This window comes from Phalacrocorax carbo, chromosome 2 (genome assembly GCF_963921805.1).
Source record: "Phalacrocorax carbo chromosome 2, bPhaCar2.1, whole genome shotgun sequence".
Classification (NCBI taxonomy): domain Eukaryota; kingdom Metazoa; phylum Chordata; class Aves; order Suliformes; family Phalacrocoracidae; genus Phalacrocorax; species Phalacrocorax carbo.
The window spans coordinates 165,123,980-165,141,824 of record NC_087514.1 but is presented as its reverse complement, the minus strand read 5'-3'; the positions used below and the strand labels follow the sequence as shown (position 1 = coordinate 165,141,824).

General features: G+C 53.2%; 2 protein-coding genes across 5 annotated transcripts; one reads left to right on the top strand and one right to left on the bottom strand.

The window, feature by feature from the left end:
• Window positions 1–111: 111 nt before the first annotated feature.
• On the bottom strand, window positions 112–1,559 carry MRPL55 (mitochondrial ribosomal protein L55). 2 transcript variants are annotated; one of them, XM_064445178.1, is made up of 4 exons: window positions 1,468–1,559; window positions 636–757; window positions 361–529; window positions 112–279 (listed from the first exon to the last, which is right to left on the bottom strand). In XM_064445178.1, exons 2-4 carry the CDS (start codon window positions 746–748, stop codon window positions 136–138), a joined length of 426 nt encoding a protein of 141 aa, XP_064301248.1. In that variant the 5' UTR covers window positions 749–757; window positions 1,468–1,559; the 3' UTR covers window positions 112–135. The 2 variants fall into 2 exon arrangements, with proteins under 2 accessions (XP_064301248.1, XP_064301249.1); XM_064445179.1 differs by lacking the exon at window positions 1,468–1,559 and having other exon boundaries at window positions 636–731.
• On the top strand, window positions 613–17,326 carry GUK1 (guanylate kinase 1). 3 transcript variants are annotated; one of them, XM_064445174.1, is made up of 9 exons: window positions 613–737; window positions 1,468–1,641; window positions 8,037–8,150; window positions 9,904–9,945; window positions 10,994–11,090; window positions 15,149–15,287; window positions 16,233–16,317; window positions 16,668–16,753; window positions 17,149–17,326. In XM_064445174.1, the coding sequence occupies exons 1-9, from the start codon at window positions 710–712 to the stop codon at window positions 17,182–17,184; spliced, it is 801 nt and encodes a 266-aa protein (XP_064301244.1). In that variant the 5' UTR covers window positions 613–709; the 3' UTR covers window positions 17,185–17,326. The 3 variants fall into 3 exon arrangements, with proteins under 3 accessions (XP_064301244.1, XP_064301245.1, XP_064301247.1); XM_064445175.1 differs by lacking the exons at window positions 613–737; window positions 1,468–1,641 and adding an exon at window positions 1,666–1,798; XM_064445177.1 differs by lacking the exons at window positions 613–737; window positions 1,468–1,641 and adding an exon at window positions 2,168–4,587.
• Window positions 17,327–17,845: the final 519 nt, after the last annotated feature.

The window sequence follows — 17,845 nt, the reverse complement described above, 5'->3', positions numbered from 1 at the left end:
CGGGGGGGGGGAGAGCCCCGGAGCTCCCGCCGGTGCCACCCCAGTCACGCACCACAAAACCGCACGACGGCAACTCGGTTTTCCCGGTTTTATTGTTTTTTTTTATTATTAATTTTTAATTTTTATTTCAGAGGCTCACTTCTTCCAGAAGCGCTTGTAGGTGTCCAGGTCAATGTCCTTGAAGGTCTCCTCCACGTCGGCTTTGGGCTTGCTGGGGAACTGCCTGCGGAGCCGGGCCTTGCGCTCGGCCTCGGGCAGCGTGCTGCTGTCCAGGGGCAGCTGAGGGGGACGGCGTGAAGCCCACCGCCGCCTCACCTCAGCCCCAGCCCCAGCCCCGGCCCCGGCCCCCGCCCGCCTCACCATGAGGATCCTCTTCGGCTCCTTGTAGCGGAGGCGGACGGTGGAGCCGTCGGTCTTGACGAGGAGGACGGGGTAGAGGCGGCCGTAGAGCTGCCGGTGGAGGTGGGAGACGGAGGCGCGGTTGGAGTTGTTGCGGCGGGAGGAGGCGGCGGCGAGCGGCGGCAGCAGCCTGGGGACGGCGGTGGGAGGCGGGAAGGCGCCGTCGTGAGGGGACGCGACGCCCAACCCCGCCGAGGCTGGCGCTGAAGGACGCGGGGGATCGCCGCCGTGCTCACCTCAGCGCCCGGCTCACAGACGCCATCCCGGTCCAGGTGAGCGAGGCCGGATCCGCTGCGTGAGGCCCCGGCAGATGGAACCGGAGATAAAACGGGGACAGCCTGGGGGACATGGAGCTCTCCTGGGACAGGTGGGGGGTGACAGCCCTGCGTCCCCATTGCAGTGTGGACTCCAGGTCCCCTCCCTGTGGCCTGTCAGCCCCACCACGATCCTCCCCCAGTCTGTGCCACGGTTCAGCCCCATTGTGCCCCCCCATGACATGGTTTCGCCCCACTATGGCCCCCCCACCCCAGCCATGGTTCAGCCCACCATGGTACCCCCCCACAACTCGGTTCAGCCCATCATGGCCCCCCCACCCCAGCCATGGTTCAGCCTCACCATTTGCCCCCCCCGCCCTCGCCATGATTCAGCCCTGCCATGGCCCACCCCAGCACCAGCCATGGTTCAGCCCCACCATTTGCCCTCCCCCGCCCTAGCCATGGTTCAGCCCCACTATGGCCCTCCCCCGCCCTAGCCATGGTTCAGCCCCACTATGGCCCCCTCCAGCCCCAGCCATGGTTCAGCCCCACCATGGCCCCCCCCAGCCCCAGTCATGGTTCAGCCCCACCATGGCCCCCCCCAGCCCCAGTCATGGTTCAACCCCACCATGGCCCCCCCACCTATACCGTGGTTCAGCCCCACGATAGTCCCCCTCTCCCCCACTGTGGTTCCCCCAACGCCCCCCCCAATCCGCCCCCCCCAATCCGACCCCCTCATCCCCCCCATGGTTCACCCCAGCTTCCCCCCCCCGCGGACCCTCCCCGGTGGTCTGCCCCGCCGCCCTCCGCTCACGTGACCGCCCCCTCCGCCGCGCGGCGCTCCTCTTCCCCGCCGCTGACGTCACGGCGCGCGGGCGGCGGGAGCGCGGGGGCTGCCGGGACGGGTCCCACTCCCCCCCCCCGCCCCCCGCCCCTCCCTCACCCATGAGCTGGCGGCGGCTGCGCGGCGCCATCGCCCGGGTGGCGGGTGAGGAGAGCGGGGGGTGCCCGGCTCCCGCCTCCCCCGGGGGCACGGCCCGGCCCGGCCCGGCTCGGCGGGGGGTCTGAGGGGTGGCTGTGAGGCGTAGGCGGCGCCCTCCGGGGCGCTGAGCCCCGCGCAAGGGTCCCCGTGACGGGGTGCTGAGGTGCTGCCAAAGGGGCTCCTGCCTGAGGGGGGCGGGGGGGGTGGGGTGTGGTGATGCTGAGCCCCCTCCATCGCCCCTCCGAGAGCCTCCTTCGCCGCTCTGCCCACGCCGGGCGGGCGCGGGCGGTGGGACGGGCGTGACCCGCGCCGCGGCGGCCCCGTCCCTTCAGCGACGCCGGGTCCCCACGGTGCGCTGCTGGGGGGTGCCCCTGAGGCGTCCCCACCCCCGCTTCCCCCCCCCCCCCCCCCTTAGACAAGCCAAAACGGGGGTTTCCGCGCCGAATCCGCTGGGGTTCGCGGGCGCCGAGCGAGGCGGTGAGGTAAGGCGGCGCGATTTGGGGTGAGGACCCTTCAGGGGGCCAAACGCTGGACGTGAGGAGAAGCGGGTGGCAAACCCGCCCCTGTCCGGGCTTCACCTCTGTAGGCGTTCACCCAGCTGCCTAAACCACCTCAAACCGGTCGGTTGGTTAAACTGGTCCAGTTTGGGGGCTAGGACGTGGTCTTGGAGTGACTCCTGGCCTCATCCGTGGCCTGGGCTTAGGGGATTTCTGCAGTGACCTTGAGCGAGTGGTTCTTGGTCCTCCTGTTGCATCGTTGCCCCCTGCAAAGCCAGCAACGCCAACCGCTGCGGGACCGATTAGCCCTCTGTAGCTAATTGTTTCCAGGAGGAAGGTGGCTGAGTGGTCCCACCAGCTCTGGGTGCTGCCGTGGGGATGCTCTGCTCCTGCTTCAGTACTGCAAATAGTTCCCTTTATTAAGCAACCCGCCAGCTGTCGGGGCAGGACCTCTGAGCCCAGCTGGTTCTCTCTGTGCTGGGAAACTGCAAATGAAGCCCCGGAGCTTTCGCCCACCCATTTCCCGACTGAATGAGTGTGGATCTGGGGCTGTTGGAGCAGCCGGCACCGTCTGCCTGGCCAAGGGGACGTCCTGCCCTTAGGGCTCCCCGCAGACATCGAGATGCCGAGCGTTTGCTTTCTCTCAGATCATGTTAAACCTTGTTGTGTTGCTGTAGCAGGTGGGCCAGGTTTTCAGAAAGTGTCCCAAAACTTAGAAAGGTGGAGGCTGCAGCTTTATAATGACCCTGCTAAAAATAGGGAATGGGATTATAATCCTAATCCAGGAGACCTTTCTTGGGGCTCCAGGGGAACCGTCCTTTAATCTTCTTTTTTACTTTGTAAGGGAGCTTTACCTTCTATTTAAAGCCTCTCTGCTAATCAGCATTGATTTTGTTTAAACTCTTGTGATGTTTGTACTTTGCTTCACTGGTTATGTTGCTGCTTCCCACTTCAAACCCAGGGTGAGTTTAGCAGGTGGGAGCGGGCCAAGAAACATTCCTTGCCCTAGTGACGACCTCCTGCGTCCTCCTCTGGTGACCCCTCATCTTTTTGCAGCCCAGCAGGGTCTACGTGGCTGTTTCTCCTCAGCCCCAGGTGGGGCACGTCCCCAAATACGAGGATCTTTATTAAACAGCCGTGCTGCTCTCTTGGTTATCGATTCCAGCCCGCTGTGGTTATACACGGTGGTTAGGCTGGATCCAAAACCGTTTTAGGAGTAACCCCGTGGAGGCGAGAGACCCTCTGTGCTAGATATTTGCAGATCGGCTGCTCTGAAAATGCCAAAAATCTGAGCAAAAGGGAAAAATATTGAGCTTCTGCTCAAAGAAAAAGTATGTATGTACCTGGAATGTTACTGCTGCCAACAACTTGAAAGTGTGATGTGCAGATGCCTTGCTGGGCTGGGAACCAAACGGGAGATTTTAAAAGCCTCATATCCACCAGATCTGGTTTCTCAGGCTTTTTTTTTGGTGCTTTACATGTGGTTTTTGAGGGCTTTGGGCTGCCGGAGGGAGAGGAGCTGTGTTTGATGGGGCCGGAGAAGCAGAGAAACCCTAATAATACTGCAGAGGAGCAGAATTACTGGTGTGCAGCCCAGCTCGTCATTGTGAGCGACTTCTCGGGGTCAGGGTGTGCATTTAACCAAATCTGATGCTGGAGGAGAGGGCACCCGCTGCGCTGCTCGTATCTCAAGGCAGAGGCCGTCTCTTCTGTTGCCTTTCATCCTTCACCTCTCCATCCCTGAGCAGCTGCCCCCAAAACCTCACGCTGTGCCGGGCGCCTTCTGAAAATGCTCTGTGGGAGCTGTTTTTGCTCTGGGCTGGCATGGATTCCTGGTTTGCCAGCCAGGTGTTTGCCGTCTGCCACCCACGAGGGCCCAGCCCCTTCATCTGTCAGTGGAAATGGCTTTTTGCCCCTCTAAATTATGTCTTGTTTTCCTCTGCAGATCTCTAGCAAGAGAGAGGGATACAGGAGGGAGGCAAGAGGAAGCACCTGCAAGTCTCCTGGTTTAATTTTAGCCCTTTTCCCAAAGTGAGACCTGTGATCGCAGTCCGTGTGTCTTTTCTCACTTTAGTTCTGAATATTTTTTTGGGGGGAAAAAAGGGAGTAAGGTGAAGAAGAGCATCTCCATCTTCCCCTGACACCCCAGGGTGCTCCTTCAGGCAGAAGAGCATCCCCAGCACCAGGATGGCGCAGACCCTGTGGGGTCCCATCATGCGGGTGCTGGGACATGCTGTTTGGAGACATGGGTTTGGATCTGCGTGGACAAGAGGGAGTTTCCCCGTCACCTTCATGGTGGATAAGAGGCCTAATCACTGACCTGAGGTGAAGCAGTGGCTGGAGGCAACAGCCGTGCAGGCTTCAGTCCAAAAGAAGAGGAGTGTTGTCTGCAGAAGGTGAAATACCAAGACTGGATGATTTTCTGGAAGAGTTGCTTCAACCACGCAACTCCTGGGTGTGTAATGTGAGCGTAGCAGCTTTGTAACCTGGGTTTTATGCCCCATGTACGTCGATGCTAAGAGCCCATCCGTTTGTGGTGCCTGCGGGTGTCACCACTTGATCACCAGCTAAAGACATGCTGCGTTTGAGAAGGGTGGGCTGGAGACCTGAGGCCCCTCCGACCTGACCGAGCTGGTGGTCTCGCCCAGGAGGAAGCACGTCTCCCCATGACCTACAGAGAGCAGCTCTTCCCTGTGTGTGTCGATGTTGGCGACTGCGGGGGACGTGAGATCCATGAGGTTACGTGCAGAGACAGGGACACATTTGCTGTTTGTCGAAGTGCCGGGCTGGCACCCGTCAGCCCATCAGTGGCTTTACCAGCTGGGAGAGCAGGGAGCGGACAAGAAACCATGAGAGGAGATTAAAACCCAGCGAACGGTTTTCATTGGACGTCTTAAAATTGCGGCTCGGTAATTAAGGCTTTAGGCAGCTCGCAAATAGCCCAGCTTTCTGCTGGCTCACTCGTGTTGCGAGCCTGTCGCTGCTGCGAGGAGCTGGACTCTATAGCTTGGCTGAAAGGGGGTAAAAGCAAAAGGTAAGGATGCGTTGGAGGCTGCTCCCAGCCGGCGCTCTGCCCATCCCTCTTACCTCTTCCCAGTTTGTCTGGGGTTGAATGAAATGATGGTAAGTGATTTGGGCAGCTTTAAATCCCCCTTTTTCTATTGGTGCCCGCTAAAGGGTGGATGAAATTCTGAGGAGGGGAGAGAGGAAAGCTCTTTTCCCTCCAGCTGCGATGTGAACGTCGTGGCTGGGATCTGCAGGCACGGACTGTGACTTTTGTGTCCGGAGAGGTTGTTGGCGCAGCCGGATCCCGGTGGAGGGGAAGCTGTGAAATGCTCAGAGTGCGTGCTGGCATCTGAATTCCACATGTGGGTGCTTTCGGTGGTGGCCGAGGAGGCCGGTGTGTGGCGAAGGGGCGTCGTTCGGGAGCAGACATGTTGCAGAGCGCACTGGGATGACTGGAGTGCGAGAACTTTGTGTAGCTCCTCTTTTTCTTCTGAAGCATTTTGCAAGCAATGGTTAGGGCTCACACGTTTATTTACGTGGGCAAGAGGAGCTGGCAGGGGCAGAAGAGAGGGAGAGACGCTTTGGACAACTCGCAGGGGTCCCTCTGCTTCCTTGTTGCAAGCACCAAATGGCATTTTGCTGGTGAGAAGGTGCAGGAAGGCGCGCTTTCCTCTTTTGGTATTGAACGGTTAGGCAAAACCTGTGATATTTGGAAATTATTAAACCTCAAGGGTTAAGGGAAAGGTTGGAAGGCCTTTTGGGGACCTGTTCTAGAGCTTGTTCAGCCTCGTCTTTTTCGAATGATGGAGCCTAATCTGGCAGTGTGTCTGCACATTCAGTGCGAGCACTTCTCTGAGGTCCCCGGCAAACATCTGATCTGGTGGATCTGGGGAGCTGCAGCACCTGGAGGGCACTAACAGCGAAATAAAAACCAGTTTCCGTTTGTATGGTGATTGGAAGTGGGTGTTTTTACACCCGCGTTAGCTGCTGCTGGCATCTGCTTAGACTTTGTGTGTTAATACCCATTCTCGGGTAAACTCTGGCTTGGATAAACCAATGGCTTGGATACTTTCTGGTCAGACAAGTACGAAGTATCCGCGGGGAATGGAGGGAAAACTCCTATTGCTGGCTGTAGTGCTGCCTGCAAGGCGTCTGCATGGCCGCAGAGCTGGGCGGGAGCGATTTGGGGATGAGCTCACGTGGGCTGGGGTCAGGGAGGCAGCACGCTGGCTTAGCCTGCCGCGCGATCCACGGCCGATCCCGGAGGAGACGGTATTTCGCTTAAGGCTGTTTTAAAAAGTGATTTGTAAGGTCAGGGTGACATTGCTATGATCTCATTTAAAATGAGAAAGGCATTATACTGTCTGACGGCTGGTTGCTCCTGAGGCCGCACCCAGCTGATGAGGTTAAAGAAAGATGCATTTCCAGGGGCTTTACTGCTTGCAGAAAGTAATTGGTTTTAAATAGGAAAAATAGGCTTGTTTGATTTGTCCCACTCTCATCATCACCTCTGGTTTAGAAGCTGCTGAATTGCTGTTGACAGATGAGGGACCCCAGCGGTACTCCCGGCACTGTTGTACAGGATTTTATTCTTTATTCACATGTTGATAATTAACCTTTCTTCCTCCCCAGGGAGGCAGGCACACGAAAACACCCAGGTTTTTTTTTTTTCTGGCTGAAGAAACGACCGCAGAAAGGTCTGTGTGGCCCCAGGCTGCCTTCTTTTTTTTCCCCCGTACCAGGAAGCAAACCCTTCTCTCTTGCCACAAGACAGCTTGAGCTGGAGTTACTGCTCCAGGAAATACGGAAACAAACCCCAAAGCATGTTTGTGTCCCAGATCACGCCTGTGTTCAGACTGTTCAGTGGCAGAGGATGCGCTGGGCTTCTGGGTCTAAGGCTTCAGGGCATTGTCTGCTTATGGTAAAGGCTTTGCGTGTGGCTATTTATCCCAGGACTGACAGGAAACGTTTAACTGTCCATCATAGGTTTGTAGTTTGTACTTGTTAGGGTGTAAATGGGCAGCATAAGAGGTGTGGCAGTCTCGTGGGCATCCCACCCCTCCCTCGGAGCTGCCGATGTGCAACGCTGGCTCGTTTCTGCCCTGTTTTCATGCCAGCATCTCCTGCAAACGCTCCTTGAGGCCTCTCCCCCTGAGAGGGAAGTGGCTTTGGCTATACCTCCGTCAGTAAGGACAAGTATTATGCTGGCATTTCCCTGTGTGTGTGGATGTCCCTTGATGTTTCCAGGTGCCACCGGGCACAGACACCATTTCCCTCTTGTGAGAGAAAGTTTTCCCTGGGATTTGGGTCTCAGAGAGACCCAGCCCTGGTGATGGAGAACAGAGCTAGGACAGAGCTGGCTTGAATTATCCTGTTTTTGTGGCAGCTGGAGCCCACTTTCCTCCTCCTTTGGGTTACGTCCCACGAGTTTAACCTCAGTCCCTTGAGAATGAGTGTTCGTGCTGCAGTGAAACCTCCTTTATTTGTCTGAGGTGTTTGTTCCTCTGGTAAGAACTGGGGCCAGCAGCAAAGCAAGGCGAAGCTATCCTGCTGCGTTGCTGGTGTCCTCCGTTGTCTGCTTTCCAAAACAATACGCGAGTCCTCAGGGCTCCAGCCCGGATCTTTTGTGGCAGTACGGGGGTGGCAGCTTCCACCGTCTCAGCCAGTTTGCTAATTTCATAGTAGTTTGAATTTCCCCGGTATTTCCTGCACTCTCAGTCAATTCCTATCAGATCTAGGCTTGTGATGTCTCATTATTTCAGATTTGCCTGCAGAAACTTGTATCTGAGGGTAAAGGATAGATGCTGTTCTGTGGGGCCAAGCGCCCCAGGGAATCGGTAGCTGTGTTTTTTTTTCATGGGTGTTCCTAACCAGACATGTATTTTTCTGTCTCTCTAGCCATGCAGGGACCGAGACCAGTGGTTCTGAGTGGCCCATCGGGTGCAGGGAAGAGCACTTTGTTAAAGAAATTGCTTAAAGATTACGAGAACATCTTCGGCTTCAGTGTCTCCCGTGAGTATCTGTATGTCTCTGGGAAAGGGCAGTGGAGGAGTTCAGGGCCGCTGGCCTGGAGCCTGCTTCTGTGGATGTATTCATGCCCCAAATAATGGGCTTCCATGGCTTGCCTGTGTCCTAGTCTGTCTGTGGGCTCTTTGGCATGTTTAAATAAGTCAGGATGCCTTTTACTACTGGTATTGAGTGGCAAGCCAAAGATTTACCTTGAATAGCACCCTTTCCAGGTCTGGTCACTCCCCACACCTCTAAACACAGCTCAGAGAGACGATATTTTTTTTCTGAGTGATATTTGACTCAAAGTGACAAAATCCCCCCACACCTTTGCTTCAAAAGCCAATTCTTTCCATCCCCCTGAGGGAGCTGATGAGGATTTTAACAGCCCAGGGGCTGTACACCAGAGTCTCAGATTTAAAACTAAAGAGTTCTGTGAAGCCCATCTCATTACCGGCTCAGTGAAACAGTTCTCCCCATCACCTGCGTACGTTCCCCCTCCTGCCATTGCTCTGGTATTGGTTGTCTTTCTCTACGTTGGTCACTAAGTGCTGGCCAAGGGTCCTTTTTTCCTACCTGTAATGTGAAAATAACCCCTGGCTGGCCGGCTCGATCCACTCACACCTGCCTGCCGGCAGTGCTGAAGGCCTCCTGCATCCCCAGCACAGTAAGGGCAGGGAATTTTCTCCAGGCAGCTTGCCTGCTACAATACTGATTTTGTTCCCTTTTTCTTGAGTGACACTTCAAAGGTTACCTGCAGAGTCTGGGCTGTGCCCACAGCTCACTTGCCTGATTTTTCCCCTGGAGCTCTGCAAGGCGTTTTTAAGTACGTTACCAACGTGTTTTTTACTGCCCTAACGCCTTGGATACTGCAAGTGAAACCCTTGCTTTGAGATCTACGAGATCTGGATTTGTCCTACCATGAAAGAGCAAATACTGGACAGTTTAAAAATTTAACATTGCTGGTGATGAAAAAAACTTAAATCCTCTTTCCTTTTGTGTGTTTCACCCCGTTCTCTTGATTCAGCTGAATCTCTCATCTCACTCCAAGCTAAATCTTACCATTTTCCCCAAGGTTGTTTCTTGGTAGGTGGTTGGTTTTTTTTTTCGTAAACCTCCATAGGCCACTTAGACCTTGGCAACTGGTGCTTTAGAGCCTTATTGCATTAGGTTAACTCCTGCTAGTCCTAAGTAAAATAATCAGTGTTGCCCGTCAGCCTCTTTTTGGTTTGCAGAGCATGTGCTTAAAATAATACTAGTTTGAATTACTTCCAACAGGGTTCAAAGGCTGTCCGACTTATTCACCTACCTCCTGCAGGAGTTTGCCCTTATTAAATCTGGTTATTTTTAGCACCTATGTAGGTGCTGCATGATCTTTTAAAATGAAGATAACTCTGCGAAGTAGGGCACCACTAGTTCCCCTGAACTGAGGCAGAGGTCCGAATAAACGTGTCTAGGATTACACAGGAAGGCTGTAGCGGAGCTGAAAACTAAACCCAGCCTGGTAAGTCCCACACTGACCGCTCAGCCCCTAACAATCTTAATTGATTGTTTTCAGATTACCTAGGATTCGTCGATTAAAGGCAAATCCTGCATGTCGTGTGTTACACTAACTGATCCCAGAAACTTTGATCATTTTAAATAGAGGATCGGCTTACTGCGTGATTGTGTTAATCTGCTGCGGACGTGCTTTTATTTCTGGGATGCTACTACTTTTTGGGTGATCTGCAAAACTTACAAGGCTGGTTTTTGCTTACAGATACCACAAGGCAGCCCCGACCTGGAGAAGTAAATGGCAAAGGTGAGTGTGGTGCAGCTGGGCCTCTCTCATCGGACTCGGCAAATAATTCCTCTGAAAAATTTTACGTTTTTATGTGAAATGGATGCATGAATCCCTGCTGGCAGATAAGTTGGTCCTACATGTATGTTTATAGGGCGTGTTTCCTGAGGCAGACATTCAGTGATGGTGTATCTGAGAGTGTCTATGTGTATGGGCATATAAATATGCACATATACCCGCTCTTTTGTCCTTTATCTCTGAGACCGTAGCCGTTTATCACTATTCTGCAGCACATGCCGTGCGTTGCAGAGAAGATAATGAAGAGGGATGGACCTGGCAGAACAAAAATTTAATTAAGTGGTGAAATGTTAAGAGGCAGAGCGTGTGCTGCCAGTTTTCTTTTCTAGACACTGTCTCTGTGAGTTGCTGGTTGAGGTTTCCAAAGCAGGGCTCTCGGTTTAAGATGCCTTTATCTGTATTAATAGCTTATTTAGTTATAACTGTGCAGCTGGCCGGCGGCTCTTCTGTTTTCTGGTTTGTTTGTGTATTTCAGAAAGAATCAAATGTGGTTTGCACTTAATTTCCATCGGCGGTTTTCGCTCTGAAGTGAAAGGGAGGAATTTTAACAAAAGATAGACATTCCTTTTCAGCTTGTTTTTGATGTTCCCTTTTATCTCCCTCTCTCTCTCATCCCATTCTAGTCCTTAATCATGCTTTCAAATTCAGGGCCTCGGCAGCCCTGCTGTAATGTGTACCACACCTCTGGGGGCTGGGGAGGGGAGTTTCCCCCTGCACCAGAAAGGGGAAAGGATGTGAAAAAAGGGGACACGGCAGCATGTCTGGCCACACAGAAAGGTCCAAAACATTCTGAGCAGGAATCTGGGCAACTGCTGTGGAGAGGGGACACTGTGTACGGAAATTAGGAGGTAGACACCTGCAGGCTGCCAACGTTGTCCAAAGCAGATTTGAAGGTGCTTTTCCCCTAAGCACCCACAGTTGTCATTTTGACCATGAACTTCACCTTCCAAGATGTTAATTTCTGGCTATTTTTCCTGTTTTCCCTACACAGATTACCACTTTGTGACCAGGGAGGAAATGCAGAAAGAAATTGATGCCGGTGAATTCATCGAGCATGCAGAGTTCTCCGGCAATATGTACGGGACGAGGTATGTGGTTCAGACGCTGTCGCTGCTGAACCAGGGGGTGCCAGGAGCTGAGAAGACAGTGAAGGAAAAAAAATTATCTGAACTTAGTGACACTGTTTTCCCCCAGACACGCAGCTTCTTGCCATAAGCAACGCCTTTCGTTTTGACAGCGGGGTCCTTGTCAGCTTTATTAAGACGGCAAAATGAAGTCTCGCAGACAGCTAGCTCATCATAACCAAATCATCGTTGCGTTATGAGATCCTCTCTAGCCTCCGGTGTTTGAGGGCTGCTGAAGTAGTTCATATCCTTAACACTTTTCGTGCCCGGGGGTGATTTTCACAGACTATTTACGTTCCTTAATATTTTCCAAGTGATTGGAGAGAGTAGTGGGCCGAACAGACTTACTCTCATTATCCCAGCCTTACCTAATGGTCTGAATACGATGAATTCAGGTGCAGATATGACGACACCTGTCTTGGCCGCTGTGAAACAACTATGTGTGCTCCCTTGGTAAAGTGGCTGCTTACAAACAGATAAATTGCAGAGCACCCTTAACTGGGGTTAAAGAGTTGGGTCGACTTTAAAATAGCATTGCCCTGGGCGTTGGAGCTGATGATCAATAAAACATTAAGCTGCAGCATTAATTAGAATATATATAATTATTGTGGGAAAACTGTGGCGCTATAGTAGAGGACCTGCTAAGGAGAAAAGTTAAATGTCCTGAGGTATTTAACTGGTTGCTTTAAAGAAATTTGCCTGAAATGCTTTTCAGGAAGATGTATGTTTCTGAAACATTTCTTCACTCTCTATGACTACCTGAAAGGAGGCTGTAGTGAGGTGGGGGTTGGTCTCTTCTCCCAAGTCACCAGTGACAGGACGAGAGGAAACGGCCTCAAGCTGCGTCAGGGGAGGTTTAGGTTGGAGATGAGGGAAAATATCTTCCCTGCCAGAGCGGTCAGGCCCTGGCACAGGCTGCCCAGAGAGGTGGGGGAGTCACCGTCCCTGGGGGGGTTCAAACACCATGTAGACGTGGCACTTGGGGACATGGTTTAGGAGGCCTGGGGGTGTTGGGTTGACAGTTGGACTTGATCCTTGAAGTCTTTTCCAACCCTAATGATTCTATTCTATGATTAAAGAGCTGAATGTCCTCTTTTGAGGGTTTTTTGGAGGTGGCAAAGTTCCCTTCTGAGGATGGTTTCCTTATGGGGGAGATGCCAACATAAGGCCCCCAGACTGAAAGTGCTGCACAGCTCTGAAGGAGCGGTTGGTGATTTTGTATTTCAGTGCCGTAGCGCTCTTAATGTGACACGTGGAGGTGTCGCTGCTGTCACCGCAGCTAAGGGCAGCCTCGCAGGGGTCTGGCCGTGCTCCCCCTGAGGCTGACAGAGGAGCACAATCCCCTGCCCTGGCCTCGATAATTCCAGTGTCACTGCTTTGGCAAGAGAAGCGAAACCTGACAGCTCATCTTCCAAATACCCAGCACCAAGGAGAAGCCAAGTTCAAGCTCCTTAATCCCTGGCTTCATCCTGTGTAGGACAGGCTTCCTTCCTTCATGCATATCCTGCTTAATCCACCCAGCCACAGTGTGGATGAGATGGCTGCATTCTGATGCCTGATATGTAGGTGGAGTTGATTTTGGTGCACTTTTTCTCAGGGTGGATGCTGAGAAGACATCTCTCCTCAGCCAATTTCCTTGAAATTTGCAGGAATTTGATACTTTATCCAAATGAAATTATGTGCTTGGGTTTGATTTTGAGATGCTTTTCTCCCTGGCCCCCTCTGCATATTCACACTGCCTGTCTTCTGCCTGTGGTGGTGGGCGTGCAGGGTGGGCGGCTGAAATTAACCCAAACCACCTCAGCCATAACTACCTGTTTGCAAACACAACAAATGCAGAAACTCTCCAAGCTTATGTTTCCTCTACAAGTGCCTAAGGATATTTCTAATCAGATGTGTGACAAAATGGAGAGTCCCTTAGGCTTATCAGAGTAGTTGAAATTTTCACCAATCCTTTCTGCTCCTTAAATCTCCTCAGCTAATAATAAAGAATACCTAAAAATTACTTGCTTAAATTAAGGGCCCTGAAAGGGCCCTGTCTGTGGGATAGTGCTGAGTCCTGCCCACGGAAAGCAGGGTTGCTTTGAAGTGGCCTTAAATTAGAGGATGAAACCAGAGTGCAGGCATGGGGTTTCTTTCTCGGGGCTCTGAGAGCTGCTGGCTCTTTGTAGATCAGTTATAGCAGGGTTTAGTTGATACCAGGTGATACCAGATGAAGCCACGGCTTTCAAATGGCAAACCAAGCCATTCTGGGGAGTCTTTGTGGTCTTGTGGTGGATGGTGGTCAGACCTGGGCTCTCGCTGCTGCCCACCCAGGCAAGGCGTCTGTATTTGGGCACAGTGCTGCTCTCGCAGCTTCCCTTCAGCTTCCTCCTTCCTGTTGGGGTTTGTGACCTGTGCTGTGGGACTCCCAGGACAGGAGGAAAGTCACCACCCACCTCCATCCTCCTGCATGACCCCATCATGGCAGTGTCTCTGCAGGCAGTAGAGCTGCTGCACTGACCAGACCAGCGGTGGGACCCCAAGGCTGCCTGTCTGCTTGCTCTTCCCCACCGTCCGGCGCCAGGAGCTCACAGCATCGCTGTGTCGGGCTGCTCTGTTGCTCATCTCTGTTTGCCGGGGCTCTTCCGGGCTTGCAGGCTCAGAGAAGTCTTTGCAGCTTTCCCCATCTCAGCTCTGCTCCCTATTCCTCTGGGAGGCACCTTCTCCTTGTGCTGCCTCTGTCCTCCCCAGCTGCGTTCGCAGAGAGCTGCCAAGTAGCTGTGGTACCCACGCATTCAGGACTCTCCGTCTGTGCTGTCACATCTTCCTCTGCTCACACCCTGCCAACAGCAGCGCCATGGCCACAAGCAGCTGCTGCGTGACACCCGTGGGTGCTCTCCCTTTGTGCCAGTGAAGACCCCGTCTTCTCCAGCTGGCACAGCCAGGAGCGGGGCTGGTGAGAGCCGTGGGAGGAGGGCTGGGGGTCCCGAATCCTGTTTTGCTGGAGCTGTGACTCCCCTTTCCTGGGGAAGAAAAGGAGAAAAACATGAGGACAAAATGAGAGCGTTTGTTTAAGAGAGTCTGTTTCCAGGACATCTTTGCAGAAGGTGTCAGGGAGCAAACCTTGGTGGTGCAGGGTGACAGGATGAGGTCCAAAGAGGTGCCTTGGGTATGGGCAGGGAATCAGGCAAGTTGGAGGCTGGTTGTAGGGCAGCCTCTTCTCAAAATCTCTGCTTCCATTGCATGATGTCCTGACTTATTGACCTCAAGACCTGCGGTGCCACCTCTGAGCTCCTGGCAGGGCTTCCCTCCATATTCTCCATCATGCCACGGAGACCTGGCTTTAGGAAGAACCTGTGCCCAGCACTGTGCAAATACTGACTGAAAAGGCCCCCAAGAGGGCTGCTACCCAGTAACTAGCCCAAGTACCTCCCATACACCAGGAGGGGGTTAGCATTGCTGCTTTCCAAGGGAGAATTTTAGGTGTCAGGAACAAGTTCGAGGCACTCCCCCCCGTTGGGGAAGAGATGCTGTCTTTAACAATGTACAAGAACTGCCACATAAAAAATATTATCTTAATTGTGCGTCTTGCGACCCAGGCAGGAGCATCCATCTCCATCCAGCATCCTTCAGGAGAGCACATGGGTCCAGAAATCGGTGGGTCTCTGGAGAAGGAAAGTTCTCAGTGTTCTTGCTCTTTGGCGAAGGTTGCTCCTACGTTTGTTGGGGACAGGAGCTTTACGGACCAGACCTCACGCTGCTCATGGGATAGCTGCATATTATCCATTTCCACACCTTCCAGCATGGTTTTGCCAGCCTCTCTAGCAGGAGACAGCAGGTCCCTGCCCCGCCCCAGGGACCCAGAGGATGCTTGGAGAAACTGTTTAGCAAGAGCAGAGCAGGCTCTCTCTTCTCTCCTGCCACAATTTGGGCACAGGGGAGCCCTGTGAAGTGAAGACCTGCTGCTGGAGGGGGACACACCAAACCCCCGCTGCTGTGGCTGGATGCTCTGACTCTTTCCCTCTTTGCTCTGTCCGCAGTAAAGGCGCAGTGCAGGCTGTTCAGGCCCAGAACCAGATCTGCATCCTCGACATCGACATCCAGGGCGTGAAGAACATCAAGAGGACAGACCTGAACCCCATCTACATCTCCGTGCAGCCTCCCTCCATAGACATCTTGGTGAGCGACCGCCTTCCTTTGCCGTTAGGCAGTTAGAGGTAATCAGCGTCTTGCTCTGAAGCAACGGGGCTTCCCCCATCGTTGATTCATCTGTATGTTTTTAAGGGCCATAGAACAGGGTGGGAGGATGTTTCTGAGCGCACCTCTGCCCAGCCTGACTTCCCAAACTCTGGCTCCCAGGGCTAAATCTTCCTGTGCACTGTTTTTTGAGTCCCTCCTGTATGGTTTCCACACTTAGTGTGTTTGCCTGCACTGGGTTATAGGCTCTGTTGCAGCGTGGCCAGCCTTTAAAGGCGTTAGTTGTGCATATGCTGGGGAGAGGAGGAGATTTTTGTGCTGAGACTTGCCCCCAGATATGAAAGTTAAACTGAGGGAGGCTGGTTCTTTGCAGTACTGGAAATCCTATACTGCTCTGCTCTTATGGTGCTTGATACAATATCGCAGTGTGTCTCTGGGAGAAGTGAAATCCCTGTCATGGTTCAGGGAGGGATGCAGACACGTAGATGCAACTTGCTGAAGCCGTGCAAGGAGTACGTGGCCAAGAAGCCCATGACTCTTGGCTCTCCCTTTTTGCTCTCAGTAGATCAGGCAGTCCGTGTTTTCCATTGAGGTTGTGGAGGAGGAAGCCAAACAGCATCAGCTGCCAGAGCCCAGCAGCGAGATTTCATCTCCCAGCAGCACCTGGGGAGAAATAAAATACAGGTGGGGAAAAGAGACAGGGAATCTGAGCTCTGGGTAGGAGATCTTGAGCCCAAACCCCAGCTTGGCCACTGGTTTGCTCTGGACCGTGAATGAGGCCCCTCACGCTCTGCAGTGTTGCCTCACGTGCCCGTGGCCGCCAGCAGTAGGAAACGGCAGACAGCACTGGCTCGTGGGGTGGGTGGTGGTTTCTGCGTGCAGCGCTTGGAACACGCGTTTCTTTAATATGTTTGTCGTTGGATTTAGGAAAAAAGGCTACGGGACCGAAAGACTGAGACAGAAGAAAGTTTACTGAAGCGTTTGACTGCAGCCCGTGTAGATTTGGAGCTGAGTAAGTCCTGGGGTCGTTGAGTGATGTGCGCAGGGAGAGGGGATGTGTTGGTGATTTAGGATATTTTTTTGTTATTCTTTTTAGGATATTATTATTTTGGGGTTCTTTGCATATTATTGTTTTAGGTTTTTTGTTCTCCAAGGAGTGCTGGCAGGACTTGGGCATTAGCTGAGGTTGGTCTAAGCACCGTGCAGCTTCTCTGCCAGCTGCCCACAAGGAACTGCAGTGGGGAGTGCATAATCAGTGGCTGAAATAATACTACTAAAACGTCACAGGAGCTCAGGTTGTGCACAAGAGATGGCACAAGGAAAGAACATGTTCTCCTATAACTCCTCTTTCATCTTCCCTAGGTAAAGAGCCTGGCCTGTTTGACTTGGTCATTATTAACGATGATTTAGAAAAAGCCTATTCCGAACTGAAGGAGATACTCCTGGAGGTGAGTCGTTCGGGTCTTTTCTGCCTCGCTCCCTGGGCAGGCACCACATCTAGGCTGAGCAGGTGAGGGCCCGTCTATCGGCAGCCACAGAAACGTGACCATATGCCCACGCTTGATCTGTTTTGAGCTGCTGAGTGACGTAGTTGAGCACAGATCACGTACGAGTGGTGATGGGTCAGTGGCCCTGGACAGTATGGAAGGGGGGTGGCTATTTCTGAAGATCCTCTAAGCCAAAGCTTGCCTTGTCCCTAAAGGCTCGTGCGTAAACTCTAGGCTTGGTCCGGCGATGCTGTGGGAGCTGTTCTGAGGAGATGATCGGTTGTGGTCTCCTGTGAAACTCCGAGTTGTTCCCAGAGAGTGGCAGATGCTCAGTTGCTTTCCTGATCTCCTTGCAGGAAATCAAGAAGACCCAAGAATCCAGGAAGTCCTGAGCCGAGCCTGTTTGGACACTTTAACTTTGCACATCATTCCTGAAGCACATCACACCATTTTATTCCAAGAGACATTCCTTTTAGGTTGATCTTCCTCCCAAGTTACTCTAGGATGTTTCTATTAAAAGGAAAGAAAATGAAACCCGGTCACGCTTGTGTTTCTGTTCGCCACGCGCCCGGCGCGGGCTCTCCCAGGTTGGTACCTCAGGCAGACGCTTTGGAAGCGGCAGCTGCCGCCGAAGGGCAGAGCTGTTCCGTGGGGCTGTAGAGGGGCTCTCTGGGCAGCTGCGGCCCCGGCACGTGGCGTGGGACCCCGCTGTGATATTTGTGAAGGTACACGTTGTGCCCAGCTAACGCCACTCGCAGAAGGGGAGCTAGTTAGATTCCACCTGCAGGCGGAGGGGCTCCCCATCTTTACTGGCACCTGACACCACAACTGTTGGCATCCTCTTGCTCCCTCTGCTTCCTCTTGCAGATTGGGCTACAGCTCCTCCAGGCGTTTCCAACTGCCTCTGCCTGCCGCCCTCAGCCTCTGCGGTGTTGTGTCGCTGTGGCAGAGCAGCACGTCGGCACGGCTCAGCTGCTCTAACCGCAGTCCTTGTGAACAGATGGGTTTGTTTAATGAGCCAAGAGAAGGGAATGCTTGCAGGATATGATCTAT

Bases quoted from the DNA above. Each gene is read 5' to 3' on its own strand.
- GUK1 (XM_064445174.1), top strand. From the start codon at position 710: ATGGAACCGGAGATAAAACGGGGACAGC. The intron at 8,151-9,903 runs GTGAGTATCTGT...TTTTGCTTACAG, and splicing joins CTTCGGCTTCAGTGTCTCCC to ATACCACAAGGCAGCCCCGA. The intron at 16,318-16,667 runs GTAAGTCCTGGG...CATCTTCCCTAG, and splicing joins CCGTGTAGATTTGGAGCTGA to GTAAAGAGCCTGGCCTGTTT.
- MRPL55 (XM_064445178.1), bottom strand. From the start codon at position 748: ATGTCCCCCAGGCTGTCCCCGTTTTATCTCCGGTTCCATCTGCCGGGG. The intron at 530-635 runs GTGAGCACGGCG...CGCCGTCCCCAG, and splicing joins TCTGTGAGCCGGGCGCTGAG to GCTGCTGCCGCCGCTCGCCG. The intron at 280-360 runs GTGAGGCGGGCG...CGTCCCCCTCAG, and splicing joins AGCCGAAGAGGATCCTCATG to CTGCCCCTGGACAGCAGCAC.